This window comes from Columba livia, chromosome 19 (assembly GCF_036013475.1).
Source record: "Columba livia isolate bColLiv1 breed racing homer chromosome 19, bColLiv1.pat.W.v2, whole genome shotgun sequence".
NCBI lineage: Eukaryota > Metazoa > Chordata > Aves > Columbiformes > Columbidae > Columba > Columba livia.
The window spans coordinates 11,118,590-11,146,238 of record NC_088620.1 but is presented as its reverse complement, the minus strand read 5'-3'; the positions used below and the strand labels follow the sequence as shown (position 1 = coordinate 11,146,238).

At 47.9% G+C, this 27,649-nt stretch overlaps 1 protein-coding gene across 2 annotated transcripts; it reads right to left on the bottom strand.

Annotated features, from left to right (window-relative positions):
- Positions 1–2,422: 2,422 nt before the first annotated feature.
- Positions 2,423–25,984, bottom strand: MAN1B1 (mannosidase alpha class 1B member 1). Of its 2 annotated transcripts, none has more exons than XM_065036235.1 (13): positions 25,760–25,984; positions 23,495–23,603; positions 22,692–22,828; positions 21,519–21,679; positions 20,073–20,182; positions 17,496–17,681; positions 14,871–15,019; positions 14,045–14,233; positions 12,892–13,082; positions 8,811–8,931; positions 6,223–6,420; positions 5,751–5,882; positions 2,423–4,931 (listed from the first exon to the last, which is right to left on the bottom strand). In XM_065036235.1, the coding sequence occupies exons 1-13, from the start codon at positions 25,901–25,903 to the stop codon at positions 4,728–4,730; spliced, it is 2,031 nt and encodes a 676-aa protein (XP_064892307.1). In that variant the 5' UTR covers positions 25,904–25,984; the 3' UTR covers positions 2,423–4,727. The 2 variants fall into 2 exon arrangements, with proteins under 2 accessions (XP_064892307.1, XP_064892308.1); XM_065036236.1 differs by lacking the exon at positions 25,760–25,984 and adding an exon at positions 23,725–23,866.
- Between the last annotated feature and the right edge of the window lie 1,665 nt (positions 25,985–27,649).

Below are 27,649 nucleotides of genomic sequence, written 5' to 3'. Positions count from 1 at the left end.
CCTGTTAAGTACAAAAGGCCAAAGCGCCTGGTCCCCAGCCCCGCTGAGGAGTGCGGGGAAGAGCAGGAACAGGTGGAGCCGCTCGTCAGATCTCTCAGGTGTGTACAAATGAAGGACAACACAGGGAAGACCCGATTAGTCAAACTCCAGCCCCCAAAGAAAAACGCTTTAAGGCTGTTAGTGGAACTACATCCTCACTAAGACCCACGTCGTCTCCGTTTGTGCTGATGAAAACCTCCACACCTCTGCTAAGAGCTCTCAACGTCCCCTTTTCTCAGACTCAAGTCCGGCTTTCTGCTGAACTGCAGCTTATCCAGCGCTGCCCCTCGCGGCCTTACAGAGACACCAGAGCCTGGTATTCACCCTCCATGCCCACAGGGACCCGGCCTTCCTGAGTTTAAACCTGCTGTACCCCAGCAATTCGTCAGGACTGGCACCGCATTAAAAAGCAGACAGCACTGGATGTGTCTGCAGACAGAGACGATTACATCTTGGTTTTATCACCTTTCTAACAGCATCCTTAGCTCCCAGCAAGCAGGCAGCCTAACTAAAGCAAGCCAGCAGTGCATTAGAGCAGACAAGTTCATTATGAGTCTTTTGGAAAGTAACCGGCAAGTCACCGCGTCTGGCCAGCGGGTTGTTTTGTGCCTTTTGACCTTCCCGAAGGATTAGAGTTCTTTAATCCTCTTATAATGCACTGTACCGATCTCTCATTTTCCTCTTGCAGATAGTACTTGCCTCAAAGGAATCCACATAGTGCAAGGGACACAAATGGTTTGATTTATATGGAAGAATGAACTAAAAGCTTTTAGATGCCATGGCAAAGGGATACATAAGATATACATCGACTTCCATGCAGATGATAGATGAGCAGCACTAAAAACGATGACAAAAACTGGCTTCAGAAACTACAGGGGATGTCTGAAGCCACTGCTACAAACATCTGTAACGTCTGGAAGCTCTGGCAAGGGAGAACGGGAGGTAAGTGGAAAGCCCTGGGCGTGCGGTGCCCTCTGGGCTGAAGGGCCCCGAGCAGCAGCCGCAGGTCCCGGCCGGAGGACGCGGAGTCCGCGACCCAGAGCACCAGCCACGGGTGGAGCCCCACGCGGGGTCAGCGCCGCACCGGGGTGGGTGCTGAGAAAAGCCTCGTCCACCCGATCGATCATCACCAGCGGGAGGAGCAGGACCGAGACAGCGCACACAACAGCGAGAAGCGTGTGTCTGGTCACACGCCTTTAGGTCAGAGCTTCACAACTGATGGTGCAACCAGCAGGTTTTCCCGGCAAGCACAAGTCATCCATTCCTGAGCAGGGGTGGGTTTTAGCGGCAGCCAAGGCCTCCAGACTTCGATGGAGACAAAAAAGCAAGCCTTTCTCCCTGAATCCAAAGTTGGGAAACTCTTAACCCTTCTGTTGAAGCACCAAGCGTGCCAGCCAGTACAGAGCTGCCCTGTTAAATACACGGAGCGTGGCACTGGAAATCGGTCCTGAAGGGCACGAGGAGGACACAAAACTGTGCAAACAAACCCTGTCATGTCTGCATCCGACACTGCAACGTCACACTGGTGTAGAGCAGGAAACAAAGTGGATTCTTTGCTACTATTAGGAGGAGTAAATACAGCTGGATCTGAGCAATGTCAGAATCCTTGTTAACGGGAAGCCCTGTGAAACTGGGCCGCTGTCGGCCAACACTACGGACCTTGAAAGCTTCCAGTTTTAAGACCTGTGGTGAGATCTCAGTTCTCAAAAAGCTCAGAGATTAGATGCTAAGTGTGCCCCTATCGCCCACAGAATTTGCTTTGAGCAAACAGGTCTAGTTTTTTCTAAGCTGTGGTTTAAAGCCCCACGTGTGAGACCCGCACGTCCTGCGCTGCGCAGCCCCCGCAGCCGTGCCCGTCGGGGACAGTGTCGGACGGGACACTGGCTGGGGCGGGGGTTTGGGCTGTGTTATTTTAATTAGGGAAGGCACTCACGCTCTCAGAGGGAAACCAAGACAGCTCTTTGTGCAAAAGCACAGAACCACCGGTAAAGAGGTGACCTTTCCGTACCAGAACAGTGGAACACAACACGGGGACAGAGCCCGCGGTCCAGGCCTCGGGTAAAGAACCAGAGTACTCGAGAAAACTCTTCACAGACGTGCGATCCTCCGTTGTGCCGGGGAGCACGTGGTGGAAGTGAGATGGGCTGTGAAGCTCAGAGACTCACCTGACGCAACGTGTTCAGTAAAAATAAACATGCAATTGAAGTGACCTTTGCAAAAGAGCAGGAAAAAGCAATCTTTTATCAGATTATTTAGGTTTGTGCCATCTCACGTGATATAGAATTTAAAGGACAAGGACAGTAAAGCCACACTTGGCAAAGAGACTCAGTTTCCCAGGAGCAATTGGGTAGAAAAGAAGTCAGCTGGACCAGCACACTCAGAATTGTGTTTGGGAAAGTGATGATTTATTCTTTCTTTCAACTCATTATGAAATGGATTATTACTCTCAACCCAATCATAAGGCAAAAAAATTACAACACAGACTCCCGCAGTCCCATTTGTAGAGTCAATTATATTAAGACTTCAACAACAGAAGATTTTTGGTGAGCGTTGGTATGTGTTCCACTGCCTAAGAAATCTACAAAAAACTCTGGGAGTTTTACAAACCATAGCAAACTCATTAATGAAATGATTAACTAATTAATCAACACGAGCTTCAATTGAGGGCAGAAGGCCCAAGCAACACAAGTCAGTAGGGCCTGGGGAGCTTCACTGATTTTGTCTTTGTTTTGTTTAACCTCGTTTTAAGCCTCCGGCTTTCAGGCAGCGCCCAGCTCCTCAGTAACACAAACCTCCACAAACAAACCCACTGCAGGTGTTTCCTCCCACGTTTCTACAGCATTTTCCTTCTTGGCTGTTATGTCAAACAAAACAAAAGCCTTACGAGCAGATCGGTTGTGCAGACAAGGCAACCGCCCCGGGGCTCCGTGGCACGTGTACGGGAGACATCAGCGTCCAGGGCTGCTGGTGGCACGTGAACCTTCTGCACAAACCTGTCATGCTTTGCAAATCCCAGAGTTCTCTGATGACACAAACCCGTGCGTTTAAAGAACCTGTGGCATTTCTCCATTTCCATAAGCCATCATTAGTACAGGGAATGATAAATACTCTTTAGAAGACTTAAATAGTGGTCCCAAGGGTAACTTCTGACTCCAGCAAACAGAATTGATCAGCATAAAACAAGGAGATGCATCTGACTTTACAAATACTATAAAATACACACACCCCCCTCAGCCACCGGCAAGTTAATCATTACAATCAGATTTAATTAGTTCCGTCTATCAGCCCCAGGTTCGGAGGGGACTGTCCACCACAAACCAGCCCCTTCCCGCCACTCCCGCTGGTGACGGGAAGGGACGTTCTGGTGAGAACCTCTGTAAGAAATACGAACAAGTACACTTCTGAGAACTCATCTGTGAATACAGGACTGTCCAAGCAGCCACAAAACCAAAAGGAAAAGCACTACAGAAAGCTGACTGCCAAATTCATGGTTTGTAACCTATTTGCACATATAAAAATGAAAGATCCCAGGGCTGACAGAAGATTCTGAAAAAACACCTGGGTCTGTTTTGTCTTCAAGCAACCGAAGAGATGTCACTAATTCTATTTGGACCAGGAATTGTAATACACTCAGACTGTCTGCTTTTCATACTAATGAAAATAGTTCTACCCAAAGTGTTTCTAAGGAGAAAAAAGAAGAAAACTTCTCCACAGTTCAAAAAACGATGAATGTCTGTGGTACAGGTGTAGGTCTGTTTGCAATGGTGGATGCGAAGGGACGAGGGAGGCGGACGACAATGACACCCAATGTGCTCACAAGCCTTCCCGGTGCCCAGCCTCAGAAAGCAGCTTTCAGTCAGAATACCTGAGTCTAACTGACGCAAATAACACAGAAAATGCATGTGTAGTTTCACTTGCGTTTCACATTATCTCCTGCATTCCTGCAGATAAGTTAAAAAACCGCAACAGCTCTACAAAATTAGACACCACTTTGAGCCAAACCAGCAGCAAATTCTCTTCCATCATTCGTTTCAGCCACGGCTTGAACTGACGGTTCAAAGTGCTCTATAAAACTAAGACACTGTTCAACGGACGCTTTGCTGCTCCCAATGTGCTGCAGCAGAGCTCGGTCACAACGACACCAGAGCGTGGGCAGCAATGCTGACAGCTCAGCGCTGCCCGGACAACGCGACGGTTCTTTAGTTTATCCCACTTACCACCTGAAACACCGGGCGCTCTTCCGGCGGAACGGCGCAGTAACCAAGTGTTTCGGTGAATCCAGAATAAACCAGGAACCTGTGGGCTTGTTCTTTCTCTCCGGGGACAGTCCTGTGCTGTCAGACAACTTGCTGCATTCCTGATATTTAATGAGCGTTTAGTAAGACTGACACATGCGAGTTCTGGTTCACCAGAGCCCCATGAACGTCGTGGTCCGCGCTACAATTATTCTCTGGACCTCATCATCAATACGAGGAAAACCAGCTCAGTATGGCACAGCTTGTCCATCCCCGAACCAGGGATTAGATTTAAGACTGACATGATTTCTCCAAACCAGAGATGCTTTCCCAAAGGTTGTTTTGTTTTAAGCCAAAAGAAAAGGTGCACTATAGCATCTCTCCTCAAACCCTGAACAGTAAAGTGACTTGAAGATAAAAACGCCACCATTGGAAGGTCAACTGACCCCCAGTCTACGCCGGCACCCAGATAGGGAGCGGATGAGCTTCTGTGTTAAATACGTATTTGTCGAGGTTGATCAAGTCTATGTCATCTGAGAACAGTAGAAACATGTATTTGAGTGTTTCCCCGAGGAAGAAGCTCTCCATCTTATCTCGTGGCTCTGGGTTGCTGGGGTTCTGGACATTGTTAATGGAGGTGTAACCGCCTGTAGGAACCTGCGCCAAAAAGAGAAAAAGAAATTGTGTATATTTTGATAATCTAAAATAGGTTCTTTTCACTTGTTAACATCCAGATGCACTTTGAGAAAGTGCCAAGAAACAAATCAGCATGTTTGTCATTTGCATATAAAACTTCAGTTAAGAAAAAAATCTCATTGCATTTTAAAAGAAACCACAAAGATAAAATGAAGCAACATGTCCATTTAGGCTTAATTTAAAGAGGTTTCACAAAGAACACGCCCTTGAAGTTTCTGGACAAATGTACAGAAAGTAACCAGTGCAATTCCTGCACCAGAGTTGCTCAAAGTACCATGTCTATCCTCTTAAGAGACCACGGATATTTCATGCCCATGGGCGTCTGGGCCACGTCTCACAGCACAGAGTGATGCCTCTGTAGTCAGCAGGAAAACAAAATCCCTCTATTAAAACATTAACACCATTTCGTGGCTATATTTTTTCTTTGCACCATGACCCGGAGGGTTCTTCCAAACCAGCCACGTCCTCCGGGCGCTGAACTCTAAAAAAGACGACAGCAGAGATTCCAGCAGCTTCCGAGAAGACGCAGAGACCCCTGCGCAGTCTGCGTTCGGCTTCTGCATCAGCGTAACACCAGCTCTTTCCATGACTGCGCTAAGTAGTGTACGTCAAACTGAACGGCACTGCGGGAACTCAATTCCTGTCTGTGTTCTTATCAATTTCCCCACAGGTATTTGATGAATCTTGAAAGAGAGCAGGTTTCCAAAGCCCTTGTTAGAGAGCAGGTGAGTGAAGTGAACACAGTCCTGACAGAACAAGGTTGTGATAAGCTGACCTTACCCGCGTGTATTTATTGAAGTTCTGCAGGATTTCCCAGCCCCAGTCTTGGTATTTCTTATCACCCGTGAAGCGGTACATATAGAAAAGGCTTTCCACAGTCTCTGGCCGCAGTAAGTTGTGCCTGTCTGCAGGCTGCGAGCGAGAAAAGGCAAGGACCGTTCAGACAAGGAACTTCCTCAAGGACACGTGCAGGGAGAAAAGCAGTGATTCCCATCTCCATCTACCGCAAAGAGTTCATTATGTATCACTCAGATTCTAAGCACACTACAGAGTTAACTAAAAGCAAATTAAATAAAAAGCCTAGAATAATAAAATTAATTAAACAATACAATTAAAAACCCACAAAGTGAGGCAGCAAAAGAACAAGCTGCCCCATAAAAGAGCACTTTGCCAATACCCAGATGGGAGTTTGGACAGCAGAACAGATACAGAAAAATCATCAAATTACAGTTCAGGCCAGTCAGCTGCTTACCTTGATTTCCACATCTTTGTGGCCCTTTTCTGCATGAAGATTGAAGTGTACGATCTCTGGACTCAGGCCCGTCTCCACCTGAGCGTACATCTGGTAACAGGTTTCTATAAGAGCTTCGGCCAGCTGCATATGATCAGCCGTCAACCCGTTGTGAGCCCCCAGCGCCAAAGTACCGGGCAAAAAGCAAACCAGGTGATCCTGCAAGACAAGACAACTCTTACCGGGAGAAAATAACACAGCAGACATGTGTGTGTGTGCACCTCTCTGTCCCCCATCTGTGTGTCTTCTGTTTGTTTGGGGTTTTTTGGGGGTTTAGTTTCACGTTTCAGGTACCAATAACTTTTTAAACAATCTGACTTAACAGGGTGTGAGGCAGGCAGGATCATTACAGAGACATCGCTCACTGGATAAATGGACGAGATGGTGTGGTTTTCTGTCAAGTTTCCGAAAGGGCTGAGGCCAGAGCAAGGGGGAGAGCGTGTCTTTCGGTTTCCCAGAAGTGGACATTCCATACCGGCCCATGAAGGGGCGTGGGCAGAATCCTCCCAAGATTTCTCAGTAGACACAACTCAAGGGACAAACTGATCACCTGAATTTGATTTTAAACCTAAAATGGAACAGAGATGGGAGCTGGCCACAGAAAACGGAGCTTTGGAAAAGGGGGAGAGGTCAGCTGAGGGAGATTTTAATAATTCTGAAATAATCACTTCAGCATCGCTATAGAAGAGGCAAGAGCTGCAGATCGTTAGATCCACTGACAGAACTGGAAAACACTGGTGAGCTTTCGAGCGCATTTCTGTCCAAAGGCTCAGCCCTTGCGGCAACGTTATTTGGGGTATAGAAGCTGTTACGGCCCAGGTCTAAAGGCACCGAAGGTGCACAAGCACCGTTTTCCTGGAGCCGGGGGTCCGGCTGGTCCACGCGCAGCCCCCGCTCTGCCGCCTGTCCTGCTCACAGCACAGACCCCTCAACAAACCGCCTCAGCTCTGTGTCTGCAGGGCCCAGGGGCAGCTGGGGCGGCGCTGCGAAGAGCGTTCCTGCCGCCTTCCCCAGGCCAAGCGGCCACAATGAAAGGGCTCTGAGGCCGTTTCTTTCTTAGCTTTCACTTGCCACAGCAAACAACTTGTTCAAAGGCCAAGAAGAGTGGTATTGCTGCAAGAACTGTGCAACATTTTTAAACAACCGAGATCATTTAGTTAGCTTTCCAACAACACATCAAAAAAAAGATTGTATGAAATGCCCAATACTCACACCCAGCAAAATTCAATTTACAATACGAGGCTGATTGTCCTCATTGAGGAGCTAATCCAGCACTGACGTTGCGAACGTAACCATTACAGATGGACATCACATGGAATTTCAAATGATTCTTACAGTTCAGAATGAAAAGCTGGGTTTCATCACCCAAAACCACAGTACAAACACTGCACAAGCACCTGGATGGACCTTTAAAAGCTTTGTCCAGTCCTAAAGGAAACGGTTGAGGGTGGGGAAGGTCAACACGGACACAGGGGATGAACATCCCTCGTTTTTCCAGTTGGTCAGGGTGCAACACCTGGGGAGCCTTTCAGCCAGTAATAAACACCAAACCCCCAGAACAGAGCCGGGTGCACTGACACATGCAGAAACCCGAGCCAGATCTGAATTGTGTCACCGCGTGGGATGGGGGTGCCCCCTCCACCCAGACCAAACCAGACTCTGCCCTCGCAGCACGTCTGGACAGACTGGGGGAAATCACCCGAAAACCAGAACTGACCATCTCAGAAACACTCCAGCAAGAAACCAGACAAGTCAAAGAACTCACTGAAGCTCACTTCAGGTATGGAAACACGACGTGCAAGGCTACACATACATGAGTAACACATAACTTAAAGAGCCACACACACATACAACACTTGTGTGAGACCTTTAACCAAAAGACCTGGCACAGATTAAGAGAAGGGGGTTAAGCTCAATCAACTTTCCCTACAGCTAACATGTGTTTTACTAGCCCTACATATAGAAAAACAACTTAATGTTATGAATGGACAGAACCCTCCAATATTATAACACTTTTCCTCTAACCCAGTAGCACAGCATTAGATCACCTGCTGCTTTTGATGCTAACTCTGAAAAGCCAAGTGTGCAAGTGTCCACATATATTTTTGAACTATGGAAAATAAAAAGATATATAAAATAGGCACTGCCTCAACAGTTTCAGATGCTGGAATTTTATGACCGAAACAGAAAAAGAAATAAGATTTGTCTCTAGCACCAAAATGTTCCATCTTATAGGAACACAACTGCATTTACTGCAGTAACTCAAGGTGAAGGCCCCTGGTTTGCACAGGTGACTGGTGTCTACAAACTACTCAGCACTGCCATCACACTGACTAGATATATAGTCCTGGCTTCTTCACGGCTTTTTTTGTTGGTTTTCTTCGGTTGTTTCGTTGTTTGTTTGTCTGTTTATTTTCATGGGAGGGGGAGGGGGGAAAGACAGCACAGCAGCTTTGCATCTGCCCGTCCATACGTTTGGGGTCCCTTTTTGGTGGCAGTTTTTCGGTTTTGTTGATTTTCTTTTTTTTAAATGCAGTTGTACTTCTTACCATCTTGGCACTGAAGTGGCCATGGGCGAGCTCTCCCACGAAAGTGAGCTGCTTGGGCTGTGACCTCTGCACAAGATGCTTTTTCACCCCTTCTATGGCTCTCATATAGTCTTCCAACAGCCTGTGGAGTGAAATCATTCCCAGTTAGCCCACATAGATGCTGTAAGAACACGTTTAATCACAGCTGACGTTCAGCACAATCCTTCTGGAGACTGCTATTTCAGTCTAAAAACCAATATTTAACCAAATGTGAAAACTGACAAAAAACCCTCAAAGTCACCATCAACAGGACATTAATTAGTTCCCCCTTGCAATGTGGCAACACAGGGTTTACTTTTCAAGTAAAACCTTTATTTAAGTATTAATCAATCACAGACTCCCAGCCTGGTTGGGTTGCAGGACCTCTGCAGATCCCCAGCCCAGCCCTGCTCACGCAGGGTCACAGAGCAGATCACACAGGTGGGTCCAGGGGGTTTGAATGTCTCAGAGCAGGAGACTCCACACCCGCTCTGGGCAGCCTGGGCCAGGCTCTGGCACCTCCCAGCAAACAAGTTTCTGCTCATGTTCACATGGAGCCTCCTGTGTTTCAGTCTGTGCCCGTTGCCCCTCACCCTGGCGTTGGGCACCACTGAACAGAGTCTGGTCCATCCTCTGACACCCACCCTGAGATACTGATCCCATTGATCAGATCCCTCTCAGCTTCTCTTCTCCAGCTCAACAGCCCCAGCTCTCTCAGTGTCTCCTCATCACAAAGGTGCTCCAGACCCTCAGCATCTTACAAACATGGCTCCAAGGGCTCTCCATTGGACTCTCTCCAATAATTCCTGGTCCTTCTTCAACTGGGGAGCCCAGAACTGGACACAACTCCAGATGTGGCCTCGCCAGGGCAGAGCAGAGGGGGAGGATCAACCTCCCTGACCTGCTGCTCACACTCTTCCTCACTCGCCCCAGGTACCATTGGCCTCCTTGGCCACAAGGCCACATTGCTGACCCATGGTCGCCCTCTTGTCCACCAGGACTCCCAGGTCCTTCTCTGCAGAGCTGCTTTCCAGCAGGTCCACCCCTCACCTCTGCTGCTGCCGGGGGTTGTTCCTCCCCAGGTGCAGGACCCTGCACTTGCCTTTGTTGAATCCCACCAGGTTCTTCTCTGCCCACTCCTCCAGCCTGTCCGATCACGCTGAATGGCAGCACAGCCTTCTGGTGCATCAACCATTCCTCCCAGTTTGGGATCATCCACAAACTTGCTGAGGGTGCACTCAGTCTCTTCATCCAAGTCATGGATGAACGGGTTGATCAAGACTGGACCCAGTATGGACCCCTGGGGAACAGCACTAACTACAGACCTCCAACCAGACTCTGCACCGTTGATCACAACCCTCTGAGCTCTGCCGTCCAGCCAGTTCTTGATCCACCTCACTGTCCACTCATCCAACCCACAGTTCCTGAGCTTGCTTGTGAGGATGTTGTGGGACACAGTGTCAAAAGCCTTGCTCAAGTCAAGGCAGACAACACCCACTGCTCTCCCCTCCTCCCCCCAGCCAGCCATGCCACCACAGAAGGCTGTCAGGTCAGTCAAGCATGATTTCCCCTTGGTGAATCCATGCTGACTACTGATAATCACCTCTTCCTGCATGTGCTTGGAGATGACATCCAAATGAGTTGTTCCACCACCTTTCCAGGGATGGAGGTGAGGCTGACCGGCCCTTTTTGAAGACTGGAGTGACATTGACTTTCTTCCAGTCCTCAGGCACCTCTCCTGTTCTCCATGACCTTTCAAAGACGATGGAGAGCAGCTCAGCAATCACATCTGCCAGCTCTCTCAGTACTCATGGCTGCCTCCCATCGGGGCCCATGGATTTGTGGATGTCCAGTTTGCCCAAATGCTCTCTGAACGAACCCTCCTCAACCAAGGGTAAGTTCCCCTTTTTCCAGACTTTCTCTTCTGTCTCTAGCATTTGAGATTCTGGAGTGCTGGTCTTCGCAGTAAAGATGGAGGCAAAGCAGTCATTCAGTAACTCTGCCTTCTCTGTATCATCCGTCACAAGGGCACCCTCCTCATTCAGCAGCAGACCTACATTTTCCCAAACCTTCTTTTTGCTGCTGATGTACTGGGAGAAGCCCTTCTTATTGTCCTTCACACACCCGGCCAGATTTAATTCCAAGTGGAGCTTGGCCTTGCTCACCACATCCCTGCACACTCCAACAGCCTCCTTGTATTCCTCCCAGGTGGTCTGTCCCCTTTTCCACATTACATAAACATCCTTCTCCCACCTGAGTTTTGAATGGAGCTCCTTACCCATCCATGCTGGCCTCTTAGTCCCTTTACTTGATTTCTTGCTCATAGGGATGCATCGGTCTGGAGCTTGGAAGAGATATTTGAATATTAGCCAGCTCTCTTGGACCTCCCTGCCTTCTAGAGCCCTATCCCATGGGATCTTTCCAAGTATGACCTTGAAGAGGCCAAAGTTCGCCCTTCTGAAATCTATGCTTCTTCCACACCAGATCTCGTGGCCGCTGCAGCCGAGGCTGCCCCCAACCCTCACATCTCCAGCCAGTCCCTCTTGGTTTGTTAGAACGAGGTCCAGCATCACCCCTCTCCGTATCGGCTCCTCCATCACCTGCGTCACGACGTTGTCACCTGTGGGAACTTCCTGGGCTGTGCGTGCTCAGCTGTGTTGTCTTCCCAGCAGATGTGACTGAAGTCTCCCGTGAGAACCAGCGCTGCTGTGAGGCTGCTCCAGCTGTCTGTAGAAAGCCTCATCAACCTCCCCATCCTGATCGGTTGGCCTGGGGTCAACACCCATGACTGTGTCACCCTTGTTAGCCTGTCCCTTAATTTTTACCCATAAAGACTCAACTTGATTTTTCGTGCCCTCCTAGACAGAGCTCGATACGATCCAGCTGCTCTCTCACATCAAGTACAACTCCTCCAGCTCGCCTTGCTGGCCGGGCCTTCCTAAAGAGTCCAGAGCCCTCCAGGACAACACTCCGCTCGGGTGAGCTGTCCCAGCACGGCTCTGTAGTTGTAATGAGATGATGTCCCTGTGACTGCACCTCTTGGAGGTCTCCACTTCAGCCCTCTGCTCTGAAGCAGATTCAGTTACATCAGGTTGCCTAAGGGCTTATCCACTCATTTTTTTAGTAATTCCATCCCAAGATGTAGTCGTATGTCCATCCAAAGATGAAAATTCAACGACATTGAGCAAACTTCTCCAATGTTTAACCACTCTTGTTGTGAAATATCGCTTTACAGTATTTAATTGGAATTTCCCTTGTTTCAAAGTACTTTTATGTGGGACAAAAACCCCGTCAAATAATTCCATTTTGAGGCTCACAAAAAGCCATCGTTCACGCTCCCAGGGACAACGGTTCTCCATTTACAGTGAAGTATGGCTTGGAAAAGGCAGTGACACCAATTTCCTTTGTAGAGACGCATCCGCTCTGATGTAAAGGACTGGCTCAGAGAGGCACACTGTCACTCTGCAGGCATTAAACCCCTCAACATGAACAAGTCCAATATAATTCGCTTATAAGCAACACAAACTGCTTAGATTTTGTGTCTTGTTTTGAAGGAAACCTTTTCCGACATCTCTAATTCCTCTGCTCTTTGCAAACATTTTCTTCCACTTGACCGGTGTAGGTAAGAGAAGCATAAGAGACCTAAACCAAAACTTACACAGACATCAACCTTCAGTCTCTTCTGTCTAAGAAAAGTTATTCCCTCTGGACCAAGCCTCCCACCTCGACCATCTTTTGGGATTCACCTTTCTCCAACAAACCCAGAGAAAACACAGACATTGCTGATGAAATAAAGTATCATAAGTATTCCAGAAGCATCTAATTATGCTCCTCACGTCTGATGCTGCTGAAGAAGCAAAGCTTTCTGAGAAGTTATTTTTGAGACTAAGCCTAACTCTCATGTTGAAGTTACCACAGGGCCACTTGCTTGCTTAGCTTCCTTTAAAATATATATATATATTTTCAGTTGACTGTTGGGCACATACATTATTTTTCTTCAAGCAGCAAACTAGGACAGAAGGTTTTACAGCTCACGCCGCTATGAGAAGTGGAAAGAACTTACTCGTTTTCCTTCTTCCCTCCCTGAATCCATTGCTTGAGCAAATACTCGTAGTAGCTGTCAGCTCTGGCTCCCAGGGTGTAGACACCCAAGTGAGTGAACTGCCCGCTGTTGGTGTTTATGAACATAGGCACTAGTCCATCATTTTTCCCTGAGAGGGTGTGAACGTGCTTCATCACCTCATCTACAGCTTTCTAGAAGAAAGAAAACAGCACACAGAAGTTACAGCTATTGATGACGTACAAAACTGTGGGTAGTAACTTCATATCGATAACAAATCTTTAACTATTCTTCCTTGAATCTGCATCAGGGACATCATGTTCAGCTCGTTCAATCTATTGAATACAGCATTTCAAACTGACTCTCAAAACATAACGTTCTGGGTACAATTCAGTACTGTGAAATAACTGTAGTTATTTCCCTCCAGTAAGGCCACTCGAACGCCAGTGCTATGGCACGGGACCATAACCTGACTTAACACACTCACAAAGTAGATGTCCAGCTAAAATAACAGCTACATGAATCATGCAATAGCTCAATCTTCAGCTGTGGATACAGTTTAAAACAATAAAACAACATCACCAAACAAAAGAAGAGTGGGAAACATTATTTCCCCTGGAATTCTTTTCATTTCAACTGACTTTATCTTATGCTGTGACCTGCTGTTGGACCCTTATCTAGGGAGTCACGGTTTAGTTCCCTGCATGGAAACACCAAGGTTTTGTTCTTTGCATTTAGATAATGGTGTTAAGGAACCACGTTACACAAGGCGCAGTCTCACACTCTGCTGTTCAGCTTCCTATTTTTTCAAAATCTGATAACCTATCGTCAAACGAGAATGTCAGTGATAAAAACAGGGAGCCTGGGGGAGGTGGTGCTTGCTTTGGTTTTGTTGTGGCTTGGGTTTCCTCTTTGCATTTTTGTTTCACTTGTTTTTAAATCAAAAACTGTTTCTGAGGGAGGAAAAAAAATATTCCCCTCTGCTTTTGAGATTTCAGAAAATAATTTAAATTACTTTTGTTTCTTTTCCTTCCCCCAGGGTTTCAGAACTCAACGTCATTTTGAGACTACAGAGACCAAGTGTGTTGATGGAGAGTCAGTGGTGGAGCTGTGGAGAGGTGAACAAAGAGAAAACCATCGACTGGTACTTCCATACCTGGAATTTCTCATCTCCAGTAAGACGAGAGAGTTCCCTGAACTCCAGCTGAATGCTGGTCACCTCGGCCACAGTGCTGTCGGACGTCCAGCGGGGCGGGTGCGCGGTGCCCCGGCCGATGTTCACATCCGAATACGGGATCTTGGACGGGGTCTTGAACGCTGGCATGAGCCTGTTCCCAATGTCTTTCTAAAGAAAACCCAAGAACACAGGACAAAACAACAAACAAAACCAAAAATGATTATACACACACATGCACATCCCTTTAGACTTCATTTCACCAAGCAGACGGAAAAAGAAAGAACAGCAGCTTAGCTTTAGACGTCGCAAGAAAGCCGAGATTTAAAAAGGGTCCTGGATTTATTGATAGCAATGAGTACAGAGTTTTAATTTGGTCCCAGCATCCCAAGCTACAGCTGAGTCTGCAATCCCCGTGCAACATGATATAATCCTGACACCAGTGACTGCACCCAGCTAATCTACAGAGGCGGCTGATGCTGTTAAAAAGCACAGAAAGGGCAACAAAACACAACTATTACTCTTTTCCTACCATTTCTTTCCTTTTTTGCTTCACAAACTTTATAACGTTCAGCTCCTCACCAACAGAAGAACAGGCATATTAGAACACCTGATAAAGCGCAGCGCGGCTCTGAGGTTACCCAGAGAGCAAACAGAACCGCAGGCTTAAAAGATTAATGGTAAATCCCTTTCCCTTCACTTTAAACATGAAGCTGTTAAAACCCAGCAACATTTAACTCGCTGGTGAATCTTCCCTCAGCTTTGCCCGGTGTGGAACACGCTCCGGCCCATCAGACAGGTCACTCACGGCTTTCTCCAAGAAGAGGCTGTCTCCAGAGAGGTGGTAGGTGCTCAGCAAGCCCCCCAGGATACGGATCGTGCTCTCAAACAGGTTCACATCCACATTTTTATCAAATACTAAATCGTTTGCTACCCATTTTCTTGCTTCTTCAAACTCTGCAAGGTATAAAAAGTAGTTCAGTTACGAACTTGTGGAATGTTCCAACAACCAGACTAAAGACATTAGTGCTCCATATACCCATGGCAGTTACTGAGAGCTGTCTACAGACATCCTAATGATAGGTGGAAATTAAAATGAATAGCACATGCTGGGAGAAGCTTGACTGCCATCAGCTTCCTTCTCATCCAGCACCCACTGCAGACGCGTACAGACAGAAACAGCCAGCAAAAAGTTTCTAATAGTCTAAAAATACAAGAAATTGGGGAATTCTTCATTAAAATAGTTCAGAAATTGAGATCTTTTAAGTCCATCTATTTGACTTGTCAGACAATTTATTACACTTGCACAAGAGCCTTCTGAAGTTCATTTTTTGCAAACCAGAGCCGTTATCTCCCAAGACACCAGGTGTCACTTTTCAGTTAACAGCCATCGGTCCAGCAGCGCGCTGCCGCCTGCTCCAGAACCTGACCCACGAAACCCCGACAGCCTGGAATTGTTTCCCCAGAAACACAACCGGTTGTTTACCGCACTACTGATGCCAAATGGAATGTAAAAAATCCATTTTAGATTCAACAGTTGGTTTATCAGCAGCATCAGCCAGTGATTGATTTGTCCAGGGTCCAACAGGAGGGAGCTCACGCGTCACCGTGCAGGACGAGAACCTCCGACCTCCAACAGAACCTTCATTTACACTGCATTTTGTATCCAGAAGGAACCCCAGGAGCTTTCCCGGCCATCAGCAAAAGAACTGCTATCAAATATGAAGCATTCACCAAGAACCCATGTGCAACACTTCTAAATTACTAATATTTATTGGAAAAGCTCCATGTAGTTCGCAATGCATTTTTTATCAAGAAAAGAAAAGCAGCACGCTGTCAACAGGATGAAAGTTCGAGACGGGCTGTTCAGCCCTAGAGCTGCAAACTCATGATACGGAGTTCTCATTCGATTTACTATTTTACACAAACTCCAAAGGCAGATGAGATAAAACCATGGAAAACATTCACTGTTTATTATCGCTTTACTAGTAGCTCTGTTCTTCCTGTCCTGACACCAAAATTGTGCATGACTGCTGAGTTTACAAAGGTGGCTCAATCTACCAAGGTCAAATAGATCCAAGTTCCAGAAATCTTTAAATACCACTAAAAAAACCCAACCAATAACACAGGCACCAATACTCTTACATACTGGTTAAGCACTTTTTTTGCAACAGAATTGCAGAATTTTTGGCTTAGTTTTCACAACGTTACAAAGTTTTCTAACATAGTCACTTCTAGAATAAATGTGAAAAAAAATCCAGGTAGCAGAGCAGCTTGGGAAGGAGGAACTGAACAGTGCCCTTCTCCATCCATTCATTCCTTACAGAAACAACCTTCCGAAATCCAGATATGAAATACTGGTGTTAGGAGGACTGGGGGATTGGACTAGATGATCTTTTGAGGTCCCTTCCAATCCCAAACGCACTGTGATACTGTGAGTGATAAAACACAGCCTGGGGATGGTCAGCTAACGACCTACGAGCAGTGGGCAGCAACTCCAGAGTGGCTGTTCAATGGCACAAAGAGAGCACTTGGGTCTCAGCACAGTGTCCTGGTTTTGTTAAGAACAAGTTTCTCTGTTAGTGAATGTGCCTGCCAGCTAAAGCTTCATATGAGCTGCATTTGCCTGGAGAACCAGATGCATGTTTTGGTGAGCACAGCAATGGAATGTGAGGTTATTGATAAGGACAGATTCACATCTCACGACAGGGGCAACGAGAAACAGGTGACCAGAAACTGACCAACGGAGTATAACATCCCATTCACGTGAACACTTCATATAACAGTGGGAGATCATGATGATCTCGTCCCTTTTCCTTATGGCGACATTAGGAGAGGACCTTGAGTCATCCTTGTGAACTGAGGCCAGTGACAGACTGAATCCAGCTCCGGTTGGCTGCAGAGTCCAGTCCAGGACTTCGGCTGCCGGCTCTGCAGTTGCCGGGACTTTCCAGATTGGTTTTGTATATTTTGTATTATTTTCTCTATTCTTATTTGTGGCATTAGTAAAACATTTTTAATGTTTCCAGCTCTCTTCTCTCTGTCCTTCTTTCCCTCCCGATCCCTGTGCTGAGTGGGAAGCGGGAGAGGGGGTTAACAATACACCTGACAGGGTTTTATTGTCACCCCGCAATATAAACCCTTGACACACAGGAACAAAAGTCAGGAGGCTTACTAATCCATTCCACACCTTCTCGGACATGCCCGTTGTTGTATGCAATGGTGGAATATTTTTTCTGGCTCAAAATTAAGTCCTTTAATATAGTTGTTTTTTTAAAAAATATTTCTTTTTATACATAAACATATATGTACGCATTTATCCTCACAGGAAAGCTAAACTTATTGGCCACAGGTAATAAGCGTTCCCCTCAAAGCATTTTGAATATGCGCTGCCTCAACAGAAAACAAGGAATTTGGAGGAAAAAAATACTACCTTCTTTTAAGCCTAAAATCCACATGGTATCCAAGGCGTCAATTAAGGTAAGGCCAAGTCCAAACCACTCGCTGTAGGACTTGGACAAAGGCTTCAGCTCATCGTGGCCCCAGGAAAACTCCTTGTATCCCTTCCAGGCGTGGCGGAACGCCTCGATCACGGCCAGCTGGCGGTCATTGATGGGCACTGCAAAGGGAAAACAGCACCTGGCTCAGGACTTCACCTTGAATTGAGTCAGGCATTTGACACAGTCCCCACAGCATCCTCACACTGAACTGAGGGAGTGCGGTCTGGATGAGCGGGGAGTGAGGTGGAGTGTGAACTGGCTGAAGGGAAGAAGCCAGAGAGTCGTGGTCAATGGGGCAGAGTCCAGTTGAGGCCTGTATCTAGTGCAGTGCCTCAGGGGGCAGTGCTGGGACCTGTATTATTCAATATATTCATCAATGACTTGGATGAGGGAATAGAGTGACTGTCAGCAAGTTTGCTGATGACACCAAGCTGGGAGGAGTGGATGACACTGGAAGCTGTGCTGCCATCAGAGACCTGGACAGGCTGGAGAGCTGGGGGGGGAAAATTGAATGAAACAGAACAAGGGTGAGTGTAGAGTCTTGAATCTGGGCAGGAACAACCCCAGGTTCCAGTGTAAGTTGGGGAATGACCTGTTGGAGAGCAGTGTAGGGGAAAGGGACCTGGGGGTCCGGGGGACAGCAGGGTGACCATGAGCCAGCACTGGGCCCGTGTGGCCAGGAAGCCAATGGTACCTGGGGTGGGTTAGAAGGGGGTGGTCAGTAGGTCAGAGAGGTTCTCCTGCCCCTCTGCTCTGCCCTGGGGAGACCACACCTGGAATATTGTGTCCAGCTGTGGCCCCTCAGTTCCAGCAGGACAGGGAACTGCTGGAGAGAGTCCAGCGCAGCCACCAAGATGCTGAAGGGAGTGGAGCATCTCCCGTGTGAGGAAAGGCTGAGGGAGCTGGGGCTCTGGAGCTGGACAAGAGGACACTGAGGGGGGACTCATTCCTGGGGATCAATATGGAAAGGGGGAGTGTCAGGAGGATGGAGCCAGGCTCTTCTGGTGACAACCAGTGACAGGACAAGGGGCAATGGGTGCAAACTGGAACACAGGAGGTTCCACTTAAATATGAGAAGAAACTTGTTGGGGGTGAGGGTGGCAGAGCCTGGCCCAGGCTGCCCAGGGGGGTTGTGGAGTCTCCTTCTGTGCAGACATTCCAACCCGCCTGGACACCTTCCTGTGTAACCTCATCTGGGTGTTCCTGCTCCATGGGGCGATTGCACTGGATGGGCTTTCCAGGGCCCTTCAACCCCTGACGTTCTGGGATTCTGTGACTTCTGCAGGGGAGTTACGCAGCTGTACCAAACACATTCTGCTGCACCCTACCCAAAATAAACCTGTTTCCAAACTAAATGATCAGTGTAATGGAAAAACCACCCTCAGATTATGCTTTTCCTCTGCAGAATCACCAGGCAGGGTTTCAGGTCAGCCATTTGCCAGGTGGAAATAGTGATCTCTCCCTGGCAAAAAAACAAGTCACTTTTGCACATAAAACATTAAAATAATCACAGGCAGTCCAGGCAGTCGTTAGATGAGTATCAGTAAAGCTCAAAGACCTGAGAGTCGGGAAATACCAGAATTCAGACTGATTAAATCAGCTGCAATTCAGCTGATGAATACATACGCTTAACAATACGATTCTAGGCTCAATTACCACATACCATTTTCTCTTCCTCTGCCCAGTCTCATTAAGTGCTTTCTTCTAAATTTAAATCCAGTTATACAAAACCATTTCTCTTGAACTTTTCATTTAACACAAAAAAGAAAGAAAATTTGCATTTTCCGTCTTGGACAAAGCTTTGTCCTTTTCCATGGTTCTACTGAAATTTTTGCTTACATTTTCTCATAAAGCTGAGCTTATGTTACACACCCAACATGAACAATTTCAAGCCCATTAGCTGCCATTTTTCAAAGCTACGAAGACTGACTTCTGGAGTCAGAAACACCAAGCAGCACAACTAACACCAGATATATGAAGCCAGCACAAGCCAAATGTATCACATTGCAATGTGCCACGTTCATTATATCAGAACTTCCTTGTGTGAACCCAGAAAGCAGAACAACAGCTTCTCCACTCCACGAGGACGGCAACTGCAGGACGACTGCTGCGGCTTCCTGGGGCCTTAAAAATAGCTCCGCTTAATTTGGGGAGGAAGGAGCTTCCCCTGTGTTTGCAGAACAAAAGTCAAAGCGCTGCTGAGAGGGAAACTGCCCCTTCCCAGCCCTCGCGCGCCAAACCGTCCTTTCCTGCAGGGAATGGGGTCTCTGCCTCCTCCCAAAGGCTGATTTCAAAGATTTGTCACGACAACTGATTTTCAAATTCTGAAAGCCAGTAAGGCTGTCACGGGCAATAAGGACACTGAAAGACTTGCATGTTCTATGTAAATAATCTGACATTTTTTGTTTAAAATGAATAAATAAATATGGTAGAGGTGTGTGGGGAAGAATTGCACAATTTCAATCATAAAAGGGAACAGAAATAAAAGGATCGTTAACTGCACTATTTACCTGGTTCCTTCTGGTCTTCGGCTTCCACTGACGAAGGTTTTTCTGGTTCCTTTATTTTACTCGAGGGAGGTTCAGTGCTTTGGTCGGTCTCTATCACTGCTCCTCTCCAGCTGCAAACACAAGGGATTGTCATTAAGACTTTATCTGATCACAGGTCAATGCAAATGAATAAGACTTATTTCTGTATTTCCCTTCGCTCATCACACTTCAATAAAACAGGAGCTGGATTTTGTGTCAAGGATCAAAATAACTATGTTGTCCACAAGACATTTCTTCTGTTCAAAGAAACTCATTTGCACCAGAGAAATTTCACTGGATTAAGAAATGTGTCTTACGGGCTCTTGGAATTTCATTAAATAACTTGGCAATGGAATTTTTAAAAGACCTTCTAAATAGAATGACAACATCTGAAAACGCTGCATTAGATTTATTATGTCTCCTATCAGTTCTCAAATGATCACAAGAGCCAATAACACTAAATAGTACCACATGATGATGATCATCAAAAATTCAGGAACGAGCACAAAGGACGGGCCATTTAAAGTACTTGCTTTACTATTAAGGGGTTCCCAAGCCTTCCCTTCCGCCACAGAGGCATAAATCAGTTTTCAGAGGGTTTTATTAAGAATCTCCTGAAGGCAAAGACTTTCAGAATGGACTTCAAGTCAAGCCAAGTTCATATTAAGATCAATCGATCTTGACCATGCTGTTTAATACACAGATATGTTGCCTTTGAGTTCATGATGTGCGTCCTGAGGGAACCAGGCTTACAGGCCTTAAAGTTTACAGTTCACAGTCAGCGTACCTTGTAACTTACATAAACCACATCATTTCATTTCCTACTTTTATTCTTCGAACTGGAAACAAGTCTCCCCTACGCTTTCATTGCTCTCCTGAGTTTGCTTGTTACCACCTGTTGAACTCTACGAGTTATAGTGGAAGTGGAAGCACACGACTAAAACACTTCCAGTCATTCTGAGGGATTTCTGGATCATACCAACAGCCGAAACGCTGATGCAGGCAGAGTTCTGCTGCCACGATCAGCTCAGCTGCCAGCGCTGAAAAGAACACGAACATTAAAATAAACCCCTAGTGTTCCAAATCTTAAGAACCTTTGCTGAACTTGTCATAGTCTGTTCCACACCCAAGTTACAGCCCTTCACGTATTCCCAAATCAAAATATTTCAGTCAATAATATCTTACGGAATAACTCCATATAAATGTAATCACAGCAGCACAGACCCTCTGTAACAGATATTACTGTATCTGCGTAAGGGGTCTTTGAATTGTATGATTTTTGTTTCATAAGGAACAAGTGTATCTTGTACAGCTCCCCGCACACGATTACATCCACACACATACTGAAAACCCTCACAATTTTCACTCCAACATCCGCTAGATTTGGGGGTCTGGCAGAGCACTGGAACGTGCTGGGGACTTTTCTACCTGATGACAGATTTCTCTGTTTTCTCATTCTGAGCAGCGTGGACCGGCTCTTGTCCAACGCTGCTGGTGTCATGGCGGGTCCTCGGCCCCGCGTCCCTCCGCGGTGGTTTGATCTGAAGGTTGGAAGGACCGCGCCGAACATGAGGCGGCTTTGGAGGCTTCTGGAAATAAAGAAAAAAATACATGCTTGGTATGTTGCAGAGATGGTAAAATTTCAAACTATAAATCACCAGCATACCAGTGTTAAACATAACTCCAGATAAATCTTATTTTGGTATCTGCCCTGAGTGGAAAATACACTAAAGACCTTGCTTTGTCACTTCCCTTTGGTAAAATTATCCAGTTCATAAGTTTATACAGAGAAATTACTTTTAAACTACCTCTAGTGCTACCAGATACTAATTTAACACAAGGCACTGCCAAAGGATTGTGAAGATACTTGGTTCCATTTTATTAATACTAGGCACAGTAAACACAAAAAGCACGCAAAAGAAAATCCCACCCAATGCCCATGTTAGATAATACCAAGAATTACTATACAGTATTACGTGTACATTTGTGCATGGTGAGGGAAAGATTTAATACAAAATTTCGTATTCATTAAATGGAAATCCCCAAATTCGTGAGGTAAATACATGAAGAGCAACCAGTATTTCCAGCATTCCTCAGCTCCACTAATCCACACCGTGCTTCTTTCCCATCGCATCCCCCCCAAACGGAACCCTTCACAACCCACTAACACTGGTTCTGTCTGCAGTCATTTTTCAAGCCCCCGGAACAGCCGTTCCCGCTCAGTGTGATGCCGACGGTTTCCCACATCTCATGCTCCATCCCGGCTCCTCGCAGCAGCCAGACTGCTGTCCAGTGCGCTCCCAGCCCAAACTAACCAATCACAGCAGGAAACTGAAGCCTCAGGAAAGAGGTGACCATGACCTATAGCCCTGGCACTGCTGGGTGCACCAGTGATCGAGAAATAATACACTGAACACTTAAATAAGAAAAGGTAGAGCCAGGAAATACCACACCAAAGGCCTTTCTGAGAGGAGAGCATTCCACCCAGAGCAGATTTTTATTGCGAGTCCCTTTTCCTCAACACCTGTTGGAAACAAGCGCGATTTGCAGCTTTCACAAACTCTTTGGCAGGTTTATAAAACTCATTTCTCCCCGTAGTACCTGTGGTGAAAGCTGCGGGTAGTCTCCACGGTTGGCTTCTGCTTTCTGTGGTGCTGGGAGAACAGCTGGATTCGCCAGCTTTAATCCGGGGATTTCTGGTTCTGTTTTCTGCTCATCCAATGGTTTGTTTGTTAGACCTGGGCACACAAACACTGCTCAGCACAAGGACCCAACAGGTCAGGCTCCGGCTGCACATGTCTAACAGTCTGCTGCACTCACACACCAGATGTACCTCCAGAAAGCGTTTCCATTCACACAACGTGGATAAACACTAATCGTTAGATAAAAAAGTGTCATTTGGTATTAACACTCTCCCCAATATACACGGAGGCTGCTAAGAGGCACAGGGGTTTTTTTAAACTACTATTATTTTAGCTTCTCAGTAGATGGTATCAAAGGTAAATGTGCCTTCACATTATAGAAAAGCATGGAATTTCTAATGTGATGGACAATCAAAACCAAGAGAGGATGACCTTATCCTACTGTTTACCAATATCTACATGCAAACATAAAGAAAAAACACTCACAGCCTCCGAATCTTTATCAATTAAAATAAAATGTTGCTCTAGTCAAGATAAACAAAAAGGCGCACGAAAAATATTTCTGATGAAGTAGAAACAAGTCATTGAAACTCGTCACATAAACTCATCTCACAACTGCACTTTAACGGATATACCCAGTCATTGCCAATAGAAATCAAAACTACTTATAAGAACTATAAATTAAAACTAATTATCATAACTACAACAATCTCTTTAATGTAACAGCAATTCCAGTAATTCGGAGCCCCATGGAACACATACTTTTCCACGGTTCCCCCATGCTTGTGTAGGAAATGACTCCACAGACAGCCAAGAAGGCAAACACAAAGAGAATGACGCTCCGCTGTAGTCGAGACAGCTGCTTCCATTTCTTTAGGAGAGAAATGAGAGTTAGAATATTTAGCATGATGGCAAGAACCTACTCAGTGCAAAAATAGATTCTTTATCAGTTCATTCAGAGTAAGAAAGAAACCAAGCAGGTTTAATTTTACCCTCTGTTTCCAACTGCAGACATCCATTGGTTATTTTCTTTGACGACAGAGAAAACAGAAACATAACCCGCTAGCACAGGGCACGGCAGGTTCCGAGAAACATCAGAGCCACCTGCTGCAAAACCTCGGAGATGGGCGAGTGCCGAGAGCCCCACAGCATCACCTGCAGTGACCGGCCTGCACAGCTGCCCAGATGTTATCTGCAAAACAAGCCCAAAGCCTCTTTCCTCCCTTCTGGCTGGGGAGGTGCTGCAGAACACACACGCAAAACAAGAAACAGAAGGTGGTAGGAAAACTCTAAACGTTACTGCAGCAAAGAAGGCTCAAAATAAGCTAAAGACTGGCCAGCAGACAAGAAAAGTCTCCAGCAAACGTGTATGGAACTGTCACACCAAACTGCCCTGCCACCCCAAATAAAATCACCGACGCGCAGCAACACAAAAATGAAGTAAGCCGGCCAGAGCAAGCCACGATATTTTCAAATTTATTCCTGGGCAAAAATGTGTTTTTAAAACTGAAGTATATACAACAAAATTATTAAAAGTCAGTCAGCAAATGCTACACTAGTCTGAGACAGACATTTCCTCCATTTAGAGAGGGAGCAGTTGGAGTTAAACATTAACTGCTAAGTTACTATTTTGTTAGATTCCTGACAGTCCTATCAAAATTCCCCAGAGCAGCATTTTGCTCCTCATCACTGGTTTTTGCATACAGAGGATGCCTTAGTGCCACTGCTACACTGGAGAACAACCTGCAGCTTCCTGCGAAGCACCTACACCCCACAGCACCCCCCGTGCTTCTCACCCTCTGAATAACAACCAGCGGCTGCAAGTGTTCCAGTGAAGCACCGTCCATGCGCCCACATTGCCCAGCCCCACAGCACACGTCCTGTTTTCCTCCCGTGTTGCTGGCAGGACACCAATCCTGCCCACTCTTCCCACGCATACAAGATGCTGATCCCAGTCCTTCACCTTTGACTCTGTCTCATCACCCCCGGCTGCAGGGGACACCTGGAACCAGCAGCCCCGTGTCTCCTCAGGGCAGGATGGGAGAAGAGGCACTGACTGCAGTGTCCTGAGACGGCACGAATGAGGCACAAGAACATACAAGGACATTCAACACCATTTGGCCTTTTTTTTTTTCGTTCTGACAAAGAATAAGGACAAAAGGGTAAAACATCCCCACATGTCCTCAGCTGCCACGCTGCCTCCCTGAAGGAGTTCCTCATATGCTTCATGTAACCACCTATGAAGCCCCTATAGGTAGCAACACCTTATCCCCTATCGCAAGGAGGGTCATCATGTCCTTTTGACTCAGAGTTTCCCACCTGCCCCCTCAGCCCAAGACTCCTGCCCCAGGCAGACAAAGTCACATCCGCACAGACCCCTCTCCCCACATTTCAGCCTTCCCACAGAAACCAGAACTGTCCCGTTTACTTTCCCAGGGCAGAGGATGGGGCTCCCCCTTCAAGCCCTAAACCAGGGGCAAAGGCACCAAGACCAAATCTCACCCCCGTCCACTCCTGCCCAGAGAGCACAATGTTGCCCCCCCAGATGTCTCCAGCAGAGAGCAGGACTCCCCAAAGCGCATCCTGTTCACAAAAAATAAAGCACGACTTGGAGCGTCAACCAGCCTGCGCTGCACAAAACCCCCAGCCGGGGAGAGCTGCCCCGAACACGCGTGAACAGAGCGCCGGCCTGGAGCCGCCTCCCCAGAGCACGGGGCGGCCCCACTGCCCGGGCGGCCCCACTGCCACTGCCCACTGCCCGGGGAGGCCCCAATGCCCGGGGAGGCCCCACTGCCCGGGCGGCCCCAGCGCAGGTCCCGCAGCTCCGGGTCCGTCCCCAGCTCGGAACGGCGGCCCCAGGGCAGGACCCAGAATACAGTCCAGCTGCACCCAAGGCCAGGGACAGTTCTCCCAGCCCCAGAGCGCTCCCTCGGTGCCCGGTGCCCCAGCACCAGCCGCGGCACCGGTCATCACCGCCCGGCTTCCCCCGCTGGGCCGGGTCCCCTCTCGGTCTGGAGCCGCCCTCACCCGCCAGCAGGAGCGCCGCCTCCAGGCCTTGCTGTTGTTATAGCCGCCGACGCCCACCGCCTCCTCCGGGCTGAGGGTGACGGAGATGAAGTCCCGTCGCGGCGGAGAGGAGGAGGCGGCGGCGGCGGCGGCAGCCGAGTACATGGCGGCGCCTCAGGGCCCGCAGCCCGCCCGCCCGGCGCCCGCCATGATGCCGCTCCCAGCACAGAGCGCGACGGAGCGCCCACTTCCGGGGGTTGCCCAAGCTGCAGAGCACTTCCGGAACTCTATGGCGCCCCTAGCAACGGCCGCTGCGCGCCCTGGCAACGGCGGGTCCGGCCTCTCCGCGGGCGGGAGGCGGCTGGCGCGGCCCGCACCGCCTCACGCCGCGCTGCTGCCGCGGGGTCGCTGCTCCCGGCCTGGGCTCGTTCCGGGCAGCTCTTTCGGGCGGAGCGGTGGTGCCATTCGAGGCTGAAGTTCTTTCCCTCCTCCCCTGGCTGGCCTCGCCTGAGCCGCCCTCACCAGAGCCAGACCCTGCCCAGCGAGGACTTCAGCTTCCCCAGGTGGGAAATGAGACCTAAAGACAGGCTGGGAGTCCTCACTTTTCCTATGTGTTGTGAGATTATAATATAGAGACCAGTCACAGAAATATTAACGTGAAAGAAATTGAAATAATGCACATGGGAGATCATCAGGAAAAACAACTGGACAACAATTAACAGAAGGGCCCACCCATGACCCGAGCTCAGGAAGGTGGGAGATCCCCCCTCTGGTGCGGCCACAGCAGCGACACTGCGCCCGGAGGCGGCTGAATGCAGACCCATTGCTCCACAAACCCACCGCTCCACAGCCCCATTGCTCCACAAACCCATTGCTCCACTAACCCACCGCTCCTGCGGACCCATCGCTCCACAGCCCCATTGCTCCACAGCCCCATTGCTCCACAGCCCCACCGCCCCACAGCCCCATCGCTCCACAGCCCCATCGCTCCACAGCCCCATCGCTCCACAGCCCCATCGCTCCACAGCCCCATTGCTCCACAAACCCATTGCTCCACAAACCCACCACTCCTGCGGACCCATCGCTCCACAGCCCCATTGCTCCGAGACCCATCGCTCCACAGCCCCATCGCTCCACAGCCCCATTGCTCCACAGCCCCATCGCTCCACAGCCCCATCGCTCCACAGCCCCATTGCTCCTCTGACTAGGAAGGCGAGCCTGGCAAAGGAAAACCCGAAACACTTGTTGGCTCCCAAAGACAGAGAAGAGCGGTCTCATGTCACTGTCACCTGCCAGAGCCAGGTCTGCCAGCCAGCGTCCCTTATCCTCTGCATCACACACACACAGTCCCGGGCAGACGATCTGGGAACACAGGCCTGAGAGCAGAGAACTGAAATCAGTGAGAGGATGTGTGAAAACAACTTAAATGGTTGCCTAAATGAACCTGTAAGATCTGGCACTGCGCTTTGGTACGTAGCAGGATCCACTTGTCCCACACAATTCCCTCCCTCACCTGTTTCTCCACAAACCCCCAGCAAATAGTGCAAATGGTTCTCTGCATCTTCACAGGGCAGAGGTGGGACATGATCGCTGTGCACAGGAACAGGGAAGGGCGCTGGTCAGTGATGTGCCTGTTCAGCCCCACACCACGACCGCTTTTCTAACAACCATTACTTCTAGATCGGGTTTGTAGTCCAACGGGAAAAAGAAGAGCATTGAAGCAGCTGCTTTAAGACTCCTGCTTCAAATACTGGCACTGAATTCCCCTTCAGCTGTGCCTGACGATGCAATTATCATGCATCATTTGAACCTTTACATTCAGAATCTACCTCACGCTAGATTTCCAGATAAAACTGATAAAATTGGGTGTTTTTCTGAGCACTTCATGATTTAAAAAAAAACTAAGCAAGC